General features: G+C 46.2%; 1 protein-coding gene across 1 annotated transcript in view; it reads left to right on the top strand.

Moving 5' to 3' along the window:
- Window positions 1-12,299, top strand: part of Yy1 (YY1 transcription factor) — a 34,473-nt gene extending 22,174 nt beyond the window's left edge. The window contains exons 3-5 of the mRNA XM_078050854.1: window positions 4,966-5,026; window positions 6,685-6,843; window positions 7,632-12,299. Coding sequence (XP_077906980.1) covers window positions 4,966-5,026; window positions 6,685-6,843; window positions 7,632-7,814 — 403 coding nt within the window. The 3' untranslated portion in view covers window positions 7,815-12,299. The remainder of the gene's footprint in view (window positions 1-4,965; window positions 5,027-6,684; window positions 6,844-7,631) is intronic.
- Window positions 12,300-16,747: the final 4,448 nt, after the last annotated feature.

A 16,747-nucleotide genomic window follows, 5' to 3' on the forward strand; every position in this document is an offset into this window, starting at 1 on the left:
GTGTTTGTAGCTACTGTGTTGGACTTGTTGAGCCCAAAGTGTGAGCTGACACACCATAGGCAGCACTTGCACAATCATAAAGTGAAGGTAAATGATGTTGATCTTCTTTTATAATCAGTCAGTGAAAGATTTGTGACTAGAGTATGATGACACTCTGCTGGTCCTGAGCATGTAAGAAGTAAAGGTGTGTAGGGTTTGGGTGCCAGGATGCATGAGGGGTGGCTGGTTCATCCCAGTTATATGTGGCATCTCCTGAAGGTCATCTTAACACATCTGCCTGATTGGACAGTGGTGGTAAAGAAAATAGAGCCTGGGTGCTCTATTTTGCCAAGTTTTTGCACTTTGAGAATCTGTGTGAGTTTAATAGGGTTTTCTGGAGGCCCCATAATTGGTGATTGGCACTCAGAAAGTTAAAGATAACAGAGGTCCCAAGTTTGTCATGAACAGGGGGCCAGACCACATCTTCACTGATCCACATAATTGGTTCTTCTGGCCGCCTTTCCTCATCCCCTCTGCTCATTACTCCAAGCCATGTTGAAGGGCTATAGTGTTAGTTTATAGCAGAGTATTGGATGCTTTCCCCTCTATTCTGTGACTTGGAGTGGTGGGATACTGCACTGGATTTGAAACTGACCAAAGAATGTTTCAGGCTCCCGCCGTGCTCCACCCAGATTATCTATTGATTAATGCTGTGAGAGGACAGATGGAAGGAATGATGACTTTCATTTGAAAGTCCTGGCCTTGGTGAGGTGGGACCATGGGGAACTTTATTCTGCCCTGAAATGTCCCTTTAATAAAATACTTGAAAAGTAGTCAGTGAGTTGGGCCTGGTAAGTTCTGTTTCCTGATTAAATCCAGTCTCTGTATTTTATTAACTAAAGTTAGCCTTTACAAACCCCTGTTTTGTCAGGCATGGTGGAGCACATTTGTAATCCCAGCTGCTCGGGAAACGAGGCAGGAGGATCACAAGTTTGAGACCAGCCTGGGCAACTCAGTGAGACCCTGAATCAGAGTTTTAAAAAGACTGGGTGTATAGCTTCAGTGTGGTAGAATGTAGGTAAAGCCCTGGGTTCAATCCCCAGTCCTGAGCCGGGTGGGGGGGTGAGGGGATGACTCCAGTTTAGAAAGATGAGCATAAAGGCAATCCCAAGGTAGTGATGTTTTTATCACTGTCTACACTGAGACTTTCACAGGGCTAGGTAAAGTGTGATAATAGAGATGGAAATGACTTTAAAAGTCCTCGCTGTTACATGACTATATAATGTCTGCTGAAGAAACGACTCATTGCACAAAGAAAGGAGGTGAATCGCACTTGCAGAGCTTAGCTGTGTTACCCAGGAACATGTCCTCCCAGCATGGGTCTGAATAGAAGCTGCTGGTCTAGCAATTAACTAAGCTTGTTTTGCAGGCTGATTTTCATTAGAGAATCTCTGCTTCTGGGATATTCATGGATTTGAGTTAGTCAAGAGTTTTGGTTTACACAATTCTCTGCTGACATTGTGTCAGGACGTTCCTGCAAGCTTGAGTTTGGAGCCCATTCTTCACAATGTTCCTTCCACAAATGTCAGAATGAGATGTTTATATGTCTAGCAGTTGGGTCACAGGGAGAGTATTCTCCATTTTTATTGGAACAAAAGAATCTCTGCCGAGGGGTGCTTTTCTGCTTGTGCTATTCTTTCTTCAGTCCCCTTCGTCCTTTAATTGAAAATGTGGTTTGGAACACCAAACCCTTCTGTATTGTTTAGCACAAGTGCTATAATATTTTTAAGAATGGGCTTGTTATTAATCTGAGCATGGTGGTACACATTTGTAATCCCAGCTACTTGGGAGGCTGAGGCAGAAGGATTGCAAAGTTGGAGGCGAGCCTCCTTAATTTAAAGGAGACCCTATCTCAAAAAAGGGTTGGGGATGTAGCTCAGTGGTAGAGCTCTGGGATCAATCCCCAGAATGCCAGCAGGGGAACAGGGGTGATGAACTCATTTTTAAAATAGTCCTGTATAACACTTAGCCATTGGTAATAATGACTGTCATTTCCAAGTGTTTAACGTGTCATCTTTTAATCTTGCAGCCCTATAAAGTAGGGAGCATTGTGCCTGTTTACAGAATAAGAAACCGAGGTGGAGAAGTTGTGTAGTTTTTGCTCAAGGTCATGCAGCTAGTAGGAGTCAGCTCCAAGTCACACATCCCATCCCGTCTCGTTTGAAACGCCTGTGCTGTTGTCCTCATTGTTTCTGGGTTCTTCAAGCCTCACAGTCAGTGAATGAACACTGAAGTCTAGTCGCTTGTGAATATTTTGGGAGGGCCAAATAGAATTCTGAGTGGTAGTGTATATGATTTTTTAGTCTCACAAAACATTTTCAATCCAAGTGTACTTTGGGCGGGGGGGGGGGGGGGGGGAATGACCACTCTGTAGAGAGTGAAGGGCGATGTGTCAAGGAACTTCAGAGTGGCTGCTAATCTTCCATTGACCTCTTGAGTTCATGGATGTTTGTCCAAATTTTAAATTCTCATCCCAAAAATAGACTTCTGAATACTAGAACACATTTTTTAAAATGGCTTTTTACACTTACCAAAAAAAACAAGAGTTGGGCACATGGAACTATTCTCTCTCGTGCAGATTTGAAATTTTCTATAATATAATGTCTTGAAAATTAAGTTTATAGCGATGAATCTCAGAAAATATATGAAGAGGACCTTCCTTATGCCAGGTTTATTTAGATATAATTTACTTACAGAAAAATCCAACATCTTGGGTATGTACCATCCTGGGAATTTGGACAATTGTAGTCGAGTCACAGTTTACACACAGAGCATTTTGGTGGAGTCATTAAAGAATAAGCATTCTTAATTAGATTGGAACTTGAGTCTTAGTGTACTTAGAAGAGTTACTAGTACTTAAGGAAAGTAGAAACCTTGTTGTTTTTCACACTGATCTAGCCTCCAGGTGGCGCCCTGATACCAAAGCTCTTGCCCTCTCTGGTATGTAAATTCAGACAAAACACCCAGGATATACTGGTATTTAAGATAACAAAGACTAGTTCAGAGCTCAATAGGCAACTGGCACTTAAGAAATGCCTACTAGCTGATGTGATAATCCATTTACAAGAAATAAAAGAGTGTCTGCAGGTTTTGGATGGAAAGAATACCACTCAGAAAATGTTCTCAGTTTAAAGTAGAAATAAATGTACAGTTTTGAACAGACTACACGGACATAAGTGAAAGCTACCAGACAGATTGTTCCTCTTAGACTTCTAGGATATGGGATTTTAGTCAAAGACATAGTTCAGATTTTATGATATAATAAGGACACTTTTCCCAGATCCAGGGTGAACAAGAACAATATTGTTAGGACCTTTGTTAACTGAAAGATAACAGAAATAATCCTTTATAACAAAAGGGTGGTGATAAATTAACTTTTAGTTTTAAGAAACCATTGGCTTAGTCGTTTGTTTATTAAGCATGAGCCCTTATGGAGAGGTATGTGATGGCAGAAATGAGAACAAAAAGAAAATCTGTTTCAGAGATTGAAATCTTTTTTTTAAAATCTTTTTTATTTGTAGATGGACACAATATCTATTTATTTTTTTGTGGTGCTGAGGATTGAACCTAGAGCCTCACACGTACTAGGCAAGTGCTCTACCTCTGAGCTACAACCCCAGTCCCTCTTTTTTTAGTTTTTCTAGGAATTCTTAATTTCTTACCCCAATCACACTCAGATATGTAGGGAGTATTTGGAGAGAAAGTTCTAGTGGCAGACCAAAGGTCAGTTCAGTGCAAGTAGCAGGTGGGTACGTTAAAATTGGAGCAAGCTGTTAGGATTTGCATGGGGTTCTGCCAGGCTGCCCACCTCACCAGGTATCTTGTCACAGATGGGAACTTCCAAGCCCCCAAACAAAAGCAGGGCCACAAGTCTCCATAGTTTAAAATAAAATTATCTCACCATTTTTAAAAACTGTAACTGCCCTTTTACTCTCACCACCAAAATTGATGGTAGAAAGGAAACCATGTGAGAGTCTGTGGTTCTCATTAGACTGGCCCACTAGTCCCTCAAATAACAGTGCTGATGGTTTTCTGTGTTTCCTTTGAAAGCTATTTGATACTTCAGTATGTCAAAAGAATTTTGTTTAAAAGGACTATTTCATACACTTTGCAAAAATGATACATTTTTTTCCCCACCATTTTTTTGTACCAGGGATTGAACCCAGGGGCACTTAACTGCTGAGCTACCTCCCCAGCACTTTTTTATATTTTAGAGTCAGGGTCTTGCTGAGTTGCTTAGGGCCTCAGCCTCCCCAGCCGCTGCGATTATAGGCATGCACCACCACGCCCAGCCCGAGTTTTTAATTCGTGGGTTATAGTTATATACATTGATGGGATTTGTTGTTACATATTCACGTGCACACAACTTAGCAGTATATTTTAGCCAGTATCACTCCCCAGCACATCCCCTCAAAAATTGATGTGTCATAAAGCTCGGTTATATCAGTGTAAAGTGGACCCATTTGTCTATGTGTTTTTAAGCAGCTGTATAGAGACACTTATTTTTGAGACATTTCATGCCTGTTATTCCTTTTTCATAAGGTACCTTTGTCATCGAAGCAGCTGCTTTGAGTGCCTTGCCCAGCTTCCACTAGGAGATTGAGTCTTTGTATTTTTCTAGAGGGGCAGGAGAAAAGAGCAGGTATTTGAGTCACACAGATCATCGTGCTATGCTTAGCCAGCTTCCCAGCTCCGAGGCCACAGTGGCAGTGTGCAGCCTTCTGGGTGTCACCCCTTATCAAAGTCTTCAGCACTCATTGAAGCAGTCTTGTCCTCCTTCATGGGAACATGTTATAAGCTTAGTTTTGTTAGCTATAAGGAGACCATTTTAGGCACTATATGATTTATGCCAGTTGAGTGTACCCACTCCTACAAATCTGTCTCTCTCTCTTTCTCTCTCTCTCTCTTTTTTTTTTTTTGGATAAGAATGAAGCCAAGAAAAATTAAAGAAGATGATGCTCCAAGAACAATAGCTTGCCCTCATAAAGTAAGTAATGCTAGGGGGAGGTTCACGGAACCACTACTGAAGTCTTAGAGAGTTTGTAAGAAGTTTGCACATTTATTTCCACTTTCATAATTGAGATAAAGGGAGGAACTATAATCTTTGGTTTTTAAATTCAAGAGACAAGAGTTTTGTTGTTTAGTAAAAGCCACCTAAATTTGTGATTTATTTGTATTTTATTAAGTAGGGAGCTGCGTTGATTGCTGTCTGTTGACTATACTGTGCCAGGGCTCCATTCCTTTGGGGTCATTAACAAGTCTTAAGGCATTGGGCTGTACCTCGCCCACCGCCCTTTATGAAATGTAGGCTCATGAATGAAATATGGAAATATTTGCTAAAAAACAAAGCCAAAGACTTCATAATTTCTTTCAGTTTTCTTATTTACCCTGTTAATCATGTTTCTAGAAGGGTACTTAATTGTTTTCAAATGTAGCCAGTCTTGCACATAAAGAGGATAACCCAGAAGGTACTTTGAGGTGTTAGTTGGGGGCTATTTTTCAAACTTGATTGGAAGTAAAACTTAACAGAAAAATGATACCACATAAGTGCAGATAAACAAAGGGGGAGAAATTATAAATGGAGTAAAGAATTTTAAAAAATCAATTGGAGAAGGATAAATTTAGTTTCATGGAATCGGCCTTATGACAACTGCACACTCCCAAATTTTCATATTTTTAATTCTCTTATTAATGTAGTGATTTTGAAATATAAAATGAGTTCCATTGGGGCAAAAAATAAGCATTTGAAAACAGTTATGACTGAAGTGCCTGTCATCTCTAGCTTCTCTGTATACTTCTTTTCAATTAAATTTTTTAAAATTCCATTTTGTAAATGGAAACTGAACCTAGAGGTCAAGGTGAAAAGTCTGGCTTTCCCTCCCTTTTGCCTGTGAAGCTGTCTGGTGGTGCCCTGTGCTGTCCTTCTGTCATGCTGTCTCACCATTTCCCCATTCACTCCATCATGGGCAACAACTGCAGAAGAAATTGTTGAGGACATGCTTCTCGGGCGCCGCACATCCATCTGCCTCCCCCGCACTGGTATCGCTTTGCCTGCCTCTTCCTTTTCCCGGTGTCTCACAAAATAAATTTCTTCTGTAGTTGCCATTCCTTGGAGACCCTCTTGCTTCTTTCTCTGTCAAGAAGGGGAAAGAGGCAAAGAGAGAAGAGGGAACAGTAGGCGATGGAGAATGACAGCCCATTGTTGCAGCACAGAATATGGGGCCCACCAAAGGTAGTGGTGGACTACCGTCATTTTAACTCCGTTTATTTCTCAGTGCTTCTGTTACTGCATCGGGGGGCGTGGCGGGGTGAGGCGGCTGTGGCATAGCTGGAAGCCGGGGCGCTGGGTTCTATTCCCAGCTTGGCTACTACTAGTAGTGTGACCTTGGGCAAGTCTACTTCAAGACATCTCTAAGCCTCAGTTTCCTCATCTGTAAAACAGGGGTTTGCATTAAAAGTTAAGGCCTTTCTCAGTTGTCTGTTTTTTGTCTTAAATAATTTAATGTTCTATTGTAATGCTAAGTAAAGTTAAAATGGGGAGTGGGGAGGTTGCTTCATTCTAATAGATCAGTAAAGGTTGCTAAGTGGTTGAATCCTTCTCAGAGTTTGCAGTGTGAACCACTAAGCTTCTTTCTCTGTTTCAAGGGCTGCACAAAGATGTTCAGGGATAATTCTGCTATGAGAAAACATCTGCACACCCACGGCCCCAGAGTCCACGTCTGTGCAGAATGTGGCAAAGCTTTCGTTGAGAGCTCAAAACTAAAACGACACCAACTGGTTCATACTGGAGAGAAGCCCTTCCAGGTAGAGCCAGCTCCCTCTCCCCTCTCTACTGCCTTGCTGTCTTGGGCGCCACAAGCTAGCCGGTGTGGCTGGCACGGGAGGTGCCAGCACAGAGTGAGGGTCTTCCTATCATTCCTCCTGAGTTGCATGCAAGGCTCACTTCACTTCACCTCACCTTCTGGCCTCCCTACAGGTCTAGATGAGGCTGGATACAGGCGTGTTCCTGTCTGTGGAGCACTTTTTTTTTTTTTGGTAGGAGAATACAGAATTAAGAGCTAAATTCTAGTGTGTTCCTGATGGGGTGGAAATCATTAATTTTTGGTAGGTAATAGCATATTGAAATACAAATTGACCAAGAATGTCTTACATTTTATTGTATGATACTAAGTAGAGGTGATATTGTATCTTGTTTTTAGAGGCTTACAAGTAAGTTAACAAACTAGTAACAAGGTGAATCTATGATTCTTTTTGACGGTTGACACCAGAAGACTTCTTACTCATTAATATTTTACTTTTAAGAATATTTATAGACGTATTAGGGTCCTAGCCTGAGATCTGGACAGCTTGCCGCTTGACAGTGTTTCTGTCTGGTTGTACGCACTCAGTCCATGAGGGCAGCCCAAGTCTTCAGAGGGTGGCAACGTACATAGTTAGAAATCCCTACTGCTGATTCCCTGCATCTCCCAGGCAGGGAAGAGAGTGTTTGGTAAAACAGATGGGCTGAGGTCCACCCGAGCAGTGAGCGCTGCTGGCTCCCGGGGTCTGGTCATGCGTGCCGAGTAGGCTGATGTCTGGTCTTTCCTCGACAGTGCACATTCGAAGGCTGTGGGAAACGCTTTTCACTGGACTTCAATTTGCGCACACATGTGCGAATCCATACCGGAGACAGGCCCTATGTGTGCCCCTTCGATGGTTGTAATAAGAAGTTTGCTCAGTCAACTAACCTGAAATCTCACATCTTAACACATGCTAAGGCCAAAAACAACCAGTGAAAAGAAGAAAAAGAAGACCCTTCTCGACTGCAGGAAGCATCTTCCAGGAGTGTGAATGGGAATAAATATGCCTCTCCTTTGTATATTATTTCTAGGAAGAATTTTAAAAATGAATCCTACACACCTAAGGGACATGTTTTGATAAAGTAGTAAAAATTAAAAAAAAACTTTAATAAGATGACATTGCTAAGATGCTCTATCTTGCTCTGTAATCTCGTTTCAAAAACACGGTGTTTTTGTAAAGTGTGGTCCCAGCAGGAGGACAATTCATGAACTTCGCATCAAAAGACAATTCTTTATACAACAGTGCTAAAAATGGGACTTCTTTTCACATTCTTATAAATATGAAGCTCACCTGTTGCTTACAATTTTTTTAATTTTGTATTTTCCAAGTGTGCATATTGTACACTTTTTGGGGATATGCTTAGTAATGCTATGTGTGATTTTTCTGGAGGTTGATAACTTTGCTTGCAGTAGATTTTCTTTAAAAGAATGGGCAGTTACATGCATACTTCAAAAGTATTTTCCTGTACAAAAAAAAAGTTATATAGGTTTGTTTGCTATCTTAATTTTGGTTGTATTCTTTGATGTTAACACATTTTGTATAATTGTATCGTATAGCTGTATTGAATCATGTAGTATCAAATATTAGATGTGATTTAATAGTGTTAATCAATTTAAACCCATTTTAGTCACTTTTTTTTTTCCAAAAAAAAAAAAAAATACTGCCAGATGCTGATGTTCAGTGTGATTTCTTTGCCTGTTCAGTTACAGAAAGTGGTGCTCAGTTGTAGAATGTATTGTACCTTTTAACACCTGATGTGTACATCCCATGTAACAGAAAGGGCAACAATAAAATAGCAATCCTAAAGAAAGAATATGGCAGAAAAAAGATCTGTAAGCACAGTCTTATTTTCTTCTGTTGTCCAGAATACTTATAATTCTTGAGCCTCCCAGAAATTGGAAGCTAAATAAAGCAACTCAAGTTTCCTTTAATTTTGCACTCCATTACAGTGACTTGTGATGAAAGCGATGCATGGATATTTTAATACTCCCCTACACATCCTGAGTTCTGAAAAAGAATAGGCAACAGGCACCCCAAGTTAAGGAACTACCTCAGAGCACCTTAGACCAGGCCCATGGGGCTAGGATTGGATTTTGGCACTCCTGCGGTGAGGGTGGGAGTGAAACAGGTGTGCGCGGCCTGGCGCCTTCTGGAGGAAAGGCACCAGTTGGCAATAGGGCACATGGGGAAGACCAGGCTTTTCTTTCCACTGCTCAGCTTCAGAGGCAGCTCCAGTGGGCCCTCGGCTCGTCCAACAGAAAACACGGTTGTTTGGTATCTGGTTTGAGAGCCTTTGCTCCTCCATCTTAGTGGAGGCCTTACAAAGTGCCAGCAATTGTGGCAAGAGAGTGCCAGTAGCTTGATTTCATGCTTCTAAATGGACACTGAGTGCAAATTGACGAGATGATTAGATTATTAGAAAATTGTACTCGATGAGTACTTGACCTCATGTTGTGACCTCTTAAATGTATGATTATAATTTTTTAATTTTGCTTAGGGTCAGATATAGGACTCATTGAAAATATTTTATAAACTGCCACAATACAGCAAAATCCCATTTATTCAAATTGCAGTCATTCTGAGTCTTTCTGCTGAGTGCTTGACTCTGCAAGGTCACTGACAGACAAGCTAGTATGCTTACATAGAAAACGTCCAGGACACCTTCTGGTCAGAGGTATAGTCCAGTTTCTTACAGCTTCTTCACCAGGAGGATTGGTGACCTAATGACAGTGACCCCCCAAGGCTCTGTGGAATTTTGAAGTGCCTTCTGAAACCATAAGTGAAAAATTTAACTTCAGACACTTGTTTTTATTTGTCCAGAATCTCTTCTCCATTGAATATTTTGGTGGAACTGTGTTAATCAGAAGACCCCAGGCTTTGCTGTATCTGGCAGTCAGGAGAGACGGGAGCCCATGGTAGAGTCCCCTTCGCAGCTGAGCACCCCCTGTGAGCAAGTAATTCTTTCCAAGGCTGGACAGAGCCTTCTACTGGTGCCCATCCTTCCTGCAAGCGCCACACCTTCCTTCCCACCATCAGGTCCAGCAGTCCTGATGTGGCTGTACTGAGATGCTGCCCTAGTCAGTGGCCATCAGAGGAGTCTGGAGCCACATTGCCCTCACCCAGCATTATGCTGCACTTGAGCCTGGTCCTGGCACCATCCTCGGGATGCTTGCCCGAGGCCCCACAGCAGAATAGCCCTGTACCCTGGGAAAGCCTGAGCAGCAGCCCTGAGCCACGCTGTGGCCTGCGGGAGCCAGGCTCTTGTGTGCAAGGAGGTCCCTCTTCCTCTGTGCCTTCATCCCTTGGGGGATGCCCTTGATCGTCTCTTTTGTCCCATTTTGTCTCCAAGTGAAACCGCCTTCACTCCCTGCCCCTTTCTCTGTTCTCGTGTCTTTTTCTCAGTCTGCAGAGTTAACTTCTATGAGGAGTGCAATTTGGAGTTCAAGACAATAACAAGCGGGTTCCTTGTTGACGTAGCACTGGATTAACAGCAGTAGTGTAGGTGACTGATGAGCGAGCAGCGGTGTGGAATCGTTCTCACTGGCTCTAACTTAAGCCCGCTTTGCTTGTTCAAATTTATAATTTTGTTAAAGATGTAATTTACTAAAATTTGAAATGGTGTTCTAACAGTGATTCCATTGTCTCGAGAATTACTCTGATTTATAGTAATACTGATAGACATATTTTCTTACATCTGAGCAGAAATGAATGCATGTTTCTAGCACATGTAATATAAAAACTCCAGAGGATAAGTTTACACTTAACAAGATGTTGTTTTCTATTTTTGAATTTCTTATAATTTCCCTCTCTGGGAGTGGGGTTGCAGGGGGCATAATATTTGTATAAAGAACTGTCACCCCAGAGTGACATTTATTTTCCAAGGTGACGCTGAGCTCATGCTGTTGGCTTCGTGTGGTGTCGTGTGTGCTCCGCCTGGACTGAAGGCCTGAGGAGTTGAGGAAGATCAGGGTTTTTTTTCCTATTTGTTTTCATGTGCAAGTTCTCCTAAATGTCAGTTATTTCACTAGATTGGAGAAGGACCCTTTAAGAGGACCCTATACCATGCCTGCCCCTGTTCTTGAGCAAGAGCTCAAGAAATGCAGAGTGAGGGAGGTGCCTGGGTGGTGGCAAGTCCTCAGATCCTGCACAGGAGAGCTTGGCCCGCTGTGAATTGGAAACCTGCTAATTCCACCCACCAATTGATCACTTCCTTGCCTGGCTCTTTGACTTTTCTCAACACCTGACCAACAGCAAGGGTGGGGACCCTAAAGGTCAAAACAGTGGTTAGAAATGAAGTCTCTGGCCGGAGCCGTCTCTGGTCTTTCAGCCCTTTGTTGTGGGTCCATCCCTCCCCCCCCCCCCATGGCATCAGTGCTGCTGCAGCGTCTCTTCAGAGTTCATCCCAGCAGGACTGGCAGGGGCATTCCACCCAAACTTTCTCCAAGATGTGCTTGCTCATGGTGCTGGCCCTGAGTTTCACAGCCTTCTCTTTTGACTTCATAGGACAGAAGGGCTTCTGTGCCTCCAGCACACTGTAGCCTCGTAGCAGCATCCAACTGAGTGAGTGGCTAGGTCTCAAGACACCCTATTTACTGACCTTGGCCCTTCTCACTACTCAGGTTATATTCAGATGCCCTGGCTGCTTCAAGATGGTTCACTGCAGGCCCTTCAGACAAGTGGCATCAGGTTAGAGTGCAGATACATGTCTAAGAGGCTTCTTGGCATCTACCCTGGGCCTGGGTGGTCCACATAGTCCTGGGAAAAACTTAAAGCAAGACTGGATTGATGGGAGGGGTGGGTGGCAGATGTGTGAATGGGTGCCACCCAAACCCCTTATAAAAACAAAGGAAACCTGAAACTGAACATTGGCATTAGGCCACAAGCAAACCAACCCTCCCAGAAACTACTAAAAGGCATGAGCTGCCACATGGAGGGTTCAAGACACTCAGGCCCTTAGTATTGTTGAAAAGGAGCAGTTGGCTGTGTGGTGTGTTGTCTGTAGCCTTTCTTGTCTGGGGCTGCTTGGTGTCTGCATATATCATGGAGGCAAGAAGGGCACCAGAACCAATCGGAGCAACCTCCTTCTCCACACGTCCGCAGCATTAGGCTTTGTTATCTGCAGATGGCAAGAAAAATTCTGTGGTATTCACTTTCTGCTAACTTCTGTAGGCCCTGGCTCAAGGACTTAGCATTGTGTCTCATGTTCATCTTTTTCTTGTGTTCTTTGCCATTTCTGGAATTGTCCTTGGTTTTTCCTTAGCTCATAGGTCATAGACGCAGAAATATTATAGTATTTAAGGCATCCGCATCAAGCATCAGATGGCTTTGCATCCAGAAAATCATTAACTCAGTTTGAAGCACCAAGCATGTGTGACATGGCTCTATAAAATATAATAAACGCATACTGTTAAGCTTTCCAATGCCTGTGGTTCTCATTTGTTCTTCACTTTTCTGAGTTTCATTACACATTGAATTTGGAGATAAGTTCCATCTGGCCTGAGAATTGCCAGGATTCCCTGAGATCCTTGTGGTGAGAATGGAAACACCCGTGACTCGGTCACACCAGCAACAGATGCTCCCACTGGTTCACTGTTCCACTTCCAGAAGCGTAGCCAAAGGAACTTGAGTGCAGCTGGGCCTGAGATCTCCAGTATCCACCGGGAAGTCCAGAGCCAGTGAGAAGAGCTTACGAACTAGGATGGACTCGTAAAAATGATAGGATAGGCTGAAAGCTGCTTAGGATTTGCCTTCTGGAACTCTTACAGATGGCGGCATTCCACTGCCCATCGTCCCTGTGACCTTCCCCTTGCTTGTGATAGATGGGCTGCCTTGTCTAAGCTGCTGAGGTTGGCAAGTGCCCAGCCTCTGAGCCCAGAACTGCTGAGTGAGGCCCAGGGGAGGGCTCTGTGGGGAGTGATCCTGGGGAACGTCAGTGTGTGCATCTGCAGATCTTAGATGGGAGGGACCCAAGGGCTTTGGGGTTGCTCTCTGTGAGCCCCCCTCACCCCACAAAAAAAAATACATCATACACAAGGCTCTAGCTTCTGATGGCTTTCTGCCCAGGGCCAGACTGGGCACCTGCCTGTGCAGAACACTGTTGTCTCCTGGCCTTGGAAGCCAGCCCTCAGGACTCCCCCACTGTTGACATCAGCTATGGCCATCTACAGCATGGGACTCGGTACCCTATCAAAGCCTGCTCCCCGTGTCCTACTAAAAAATTCACTTTTCCATTCACCCTCGAGTTCAGCCTTCGCACAACCTGCTTTCCAGCCCCTACAGGGCAGTTGCTGGATGCCACCCCTCACCTCTCAGGGTTTCATAGCTAAAGCTTCCCTTCTGGAGTTTCCAGGTTCACTTGTTTATTACACACACACACGGCACATTGCATGTCTGGCTGTTTCAGGTACTAATGGGACAGTCGTCCTGGCACATGTGTTGCACCTAGAAGAGAATAAGTGTGGTTGGATGTAGCACACACCTGTAATCCCACCAATCTGGGAGGCTGAAGTAGGAGCATCGCAAGCTGGAGGCGAGCCTGGCTAACTCAGCAAGACCCTGTCTCAAAAAACAAAAGGGCTGGGATTGTAGCTCAATGGCAGAGCATCCATGGCTTCAATCCCTGGTACCCAAAATAAATAGGACCAGGGGTGTAACTCACTGATGGAGCACGTGCCTGGCCTGTGGAGACCCGGAGATCCACCCCCCACACTGTGCTGCAAAAGAAAAGGGGGTGAATGCTGTGGATTAAGGGGCTGGGGGCTGTGACACTGGCTTTCCTCTCCTGGACCTGGATATGCTTCTCTGCCAAGCCTCTGCCCTCGGTCGCGGGTGGGCACTGTGTGCCACTTGGGTGCAGGGCTGGGACGATGCAGGGAGAGGCCAGAGGCAGGTGCAAATGATGAGGGCATGTGGGGAGCTTGTCTCCCTCACCCCAGGATGGGGCAGGCCTTCTGGGCCCAGGTAAAGGAAACACCCAGGTGGCCTAGTGGATGGATCACCATCTGTGATGCCCAACTAGGGGAGGGACGCGTTGCAGGAGAGCCCCACTGGAAAGGCCTGGACTTGGGGCCCTGTGGTCCCCAGTGAGAGATACACTGTCCCCCCAGAGGCTGGGGAGGGGAGAGCCAGCCACCCCCCAGGGAAGTGAAGACCTGATGTTGGGAGGGGCCCTGGAGGAAGGGTTCTCAGGAAGAAGGGTGCCAGGGCCTTGGGTGCGTCCATGTGCTTTTTTTCCTGCTCCCTCTGCTGTGGCTTGAGTGTGACCCAAGGGAACATGGGATTGGTCCCCAGAGTAGTGTGTGGGAGATGGTGGGAGCTGGAAGGGGTGGGCTAGTTTGGGAATGCTGCCCTTAGTGGGGGGGAATTGGTGTAGCTGGTGGCCCCTGTTAGCTTTCCTGAGTGGGCTGTTACAAAGCAAGGATACCCACACACTTGGCCTCTTCTGTAGGAGGCCTCTTCCCTCTCTCTTAACCATGTTGCCACCAAACCAAGGGGGCCCTCACCAGAGGCCAAACAGATGGGGCCACCTGAGTGACTTTCAAACTCTAAACCTGTAGGCTAAAGAAACCCCCTTATTCTGTCATGTACCAGCCACAGATACTGTTTTATTTTTGTGCTAGTAGGGATTGAACCCATGGGCATCTACCATGCAGCTACATCCTCAGCCTTTTTTATTTTGGTACCAGGGATTGAACCCAGGGGTACTCGACCACTGGGTTAAAAGCAAGCTCCTCACCTTTTGCTGAGGCTGGCTTTGAACTTGCGATCCTCCTGTTTTAGCCTTCCAAACTGCTGGGATTACAAGCGTGTTCCACCATGCCTGGTTGCCCTTTTTATTTTTTTATTTTGAGACAGGGTCTCACTAAGTTGCCCAGGCTGGTCTCAAACTTGCAATCCTCCTGCCTCAGTCTTCCGAGTGGCTGGGATTACAGATGTGCACCACCATGCCTGGCAGGTGTGTGACAGTAATGAAAAATGGACTGGGACACCTTCATAGTACAGGGAGGTGGAGGGGTCCCCCCTTGCTGCCATAATGCTGGGTACAGACTGACATCCACTCTCAGGGCCACCCTGGCCCCTCCAGGTGCAGTGAAGGCCTGTGATCCCCTCTTCACGCCCCCCTGAGCGTGTCCTGATTTCAGTAGTCACTCCCGCCTTCTCATGCCCCACTCTACTGCCTGGCTCTGTATTTAGCAGCCTCTCCCCTCATCCTTCCATTCATTCAGTAACAAAAGGAAGCAAACAGAACTCTCAGCACCAGAGATCATCATGTTCCCTGTGTCCACTTCCCATCCTGTCTCTACCACAGAAATGTCCCCGTCACCCCTGTGCACAGATCAGAGCTCCTGAGTGTGTGTGTCCATCCAAACTCCACTGCTACAGCCTGAGTGGTGTCAGTGGCCTGGCAGGCAGAGCCAGCACCCACTCGGAGGGACCCTGCTGGCCACAGAGCTTAGCCCGATGGATGTGGGAAGTGGAGCTAGAGGAGGACCCACAGCCATGGCCCTCCCTGGTGAGCCTCTGGTGGGTACCTGGGTGAGAGCGAGGAAGTGGACCAGGCAGCATGTGGCCTGGGTCCTGGCTATGACCAGGGCCTCCCAAGTTCCCTCCCTCTGGTGCCTGAACTGGCACTCCAGCCAAGTCTGTCACTTGCAGTCACAGGGCCTGGCTGCTCGAATCTCCTGCCACAGCATGAAGGAGAGCACGGGACACGAGGGCTGTGGCCTGAAGGGTCGCAGTTCTGGCCCCAGCACCAGCTGGTGGCGTGAGCTGGGATGGGGCCTCTCCTTCACTGTTGACCCCGCTGCCATGCAGGATGTGGGCACCCGCCCTGGAGGCTGCTGAAAGGCGAAGGCCTCTTGTCACAGCCCAGCTGCTGTCTCGTCACCAGCACCCCCAGTGCAGGCAAAGCCGGGAGGGCATGGCTTATGTGGGATGAGGGGTCACAATTTCCCTCATACCATGAGAAATGACTCACTGAAGGCCAGGCCAGCATGGGCTTCACACAAGGATTCTGCTCCTTCAATCTGAAGGCTGAAGGGATCGGAGGGAAAAGGCAGAGAGGTCAGCATGTGCCAGGCTAAAGTGGTGCAGGAGCAGGGCCTGGCCCCCAGCCCTGGAGAGACAGGCACCGTCCAGGCTTCAGACTCCGAGTTCCCCCAAACCACCATCGGGTGGGGGTGACCTCTTTGCCTGAACCCTGGACGGGGCCTGTCGTCTGAGACAGCTGCCCAGCAATGCCCTTTCTTAAGGGCCTCTGTCCACACCCACCTGCTCCTTTGTCCCCATGGCCCATTGTTTCTCAATTTCCCATGGGGTCTTCAAAGCACAAATCAGGTCCTGTCACTTCTCTGGGTGAAATCTGCCATGCTGTTGGATGCCACACAGCTGTGTACCACTGCCTGTGACATGTGTGATGGAGAAACCCAGGACAGTGCATTGAACATAGGGCCCCGGCTGGCCTTCCACACGCCCAGGGCCAGTCTCCCCTGCACCCCCAGGTACCCTGTCCCCACTTGAGTAGGAAGAGAGCAGGGTCAGGAGTCACAGGATGGGCTGCAGGCACAAGGACTGCAAGCAGCTTTCTCAGAAGCCCCAGGCACCAACTGGAAGTTCCCCTCACTGGCTGGTCAGGGACATGCAGCCACCCAAGCTTCACAAGAGGTGGGGAGATTTTCATCTGGACACTGAAGCCCCAAACATTGGGCAAGCTCCACAGGCTGGTGCTGGGCACTAAGGTGTCTTTAGGGCACGGGAGAGCTGGGCCCTCTCCTATGGTGTTGGGGGTTCAGCTTGTTGGTTCAGCCTTGGAAGGAAGGGCCTCCATGGCTGGCGGGGTCACAGCAGGCAGAGGCTAACTTTAGCCGAC

Source organism: Ictidomys tridecemlineatus, chromosome 5 (assembly GCF_052094955.1).
Source record: "Ictidomys tridecemlineatus isolate mIctTri1 chromosome 5, mIctTri1.hap1, whole genome shotgun sequence".
Taxonomy (NCBI): Eukaryota; Metazoa; Chordata; class Mammalia; order Rodentia; family Sciuridae; genus Ictidomys; species Ictidomys tridecemlineatus.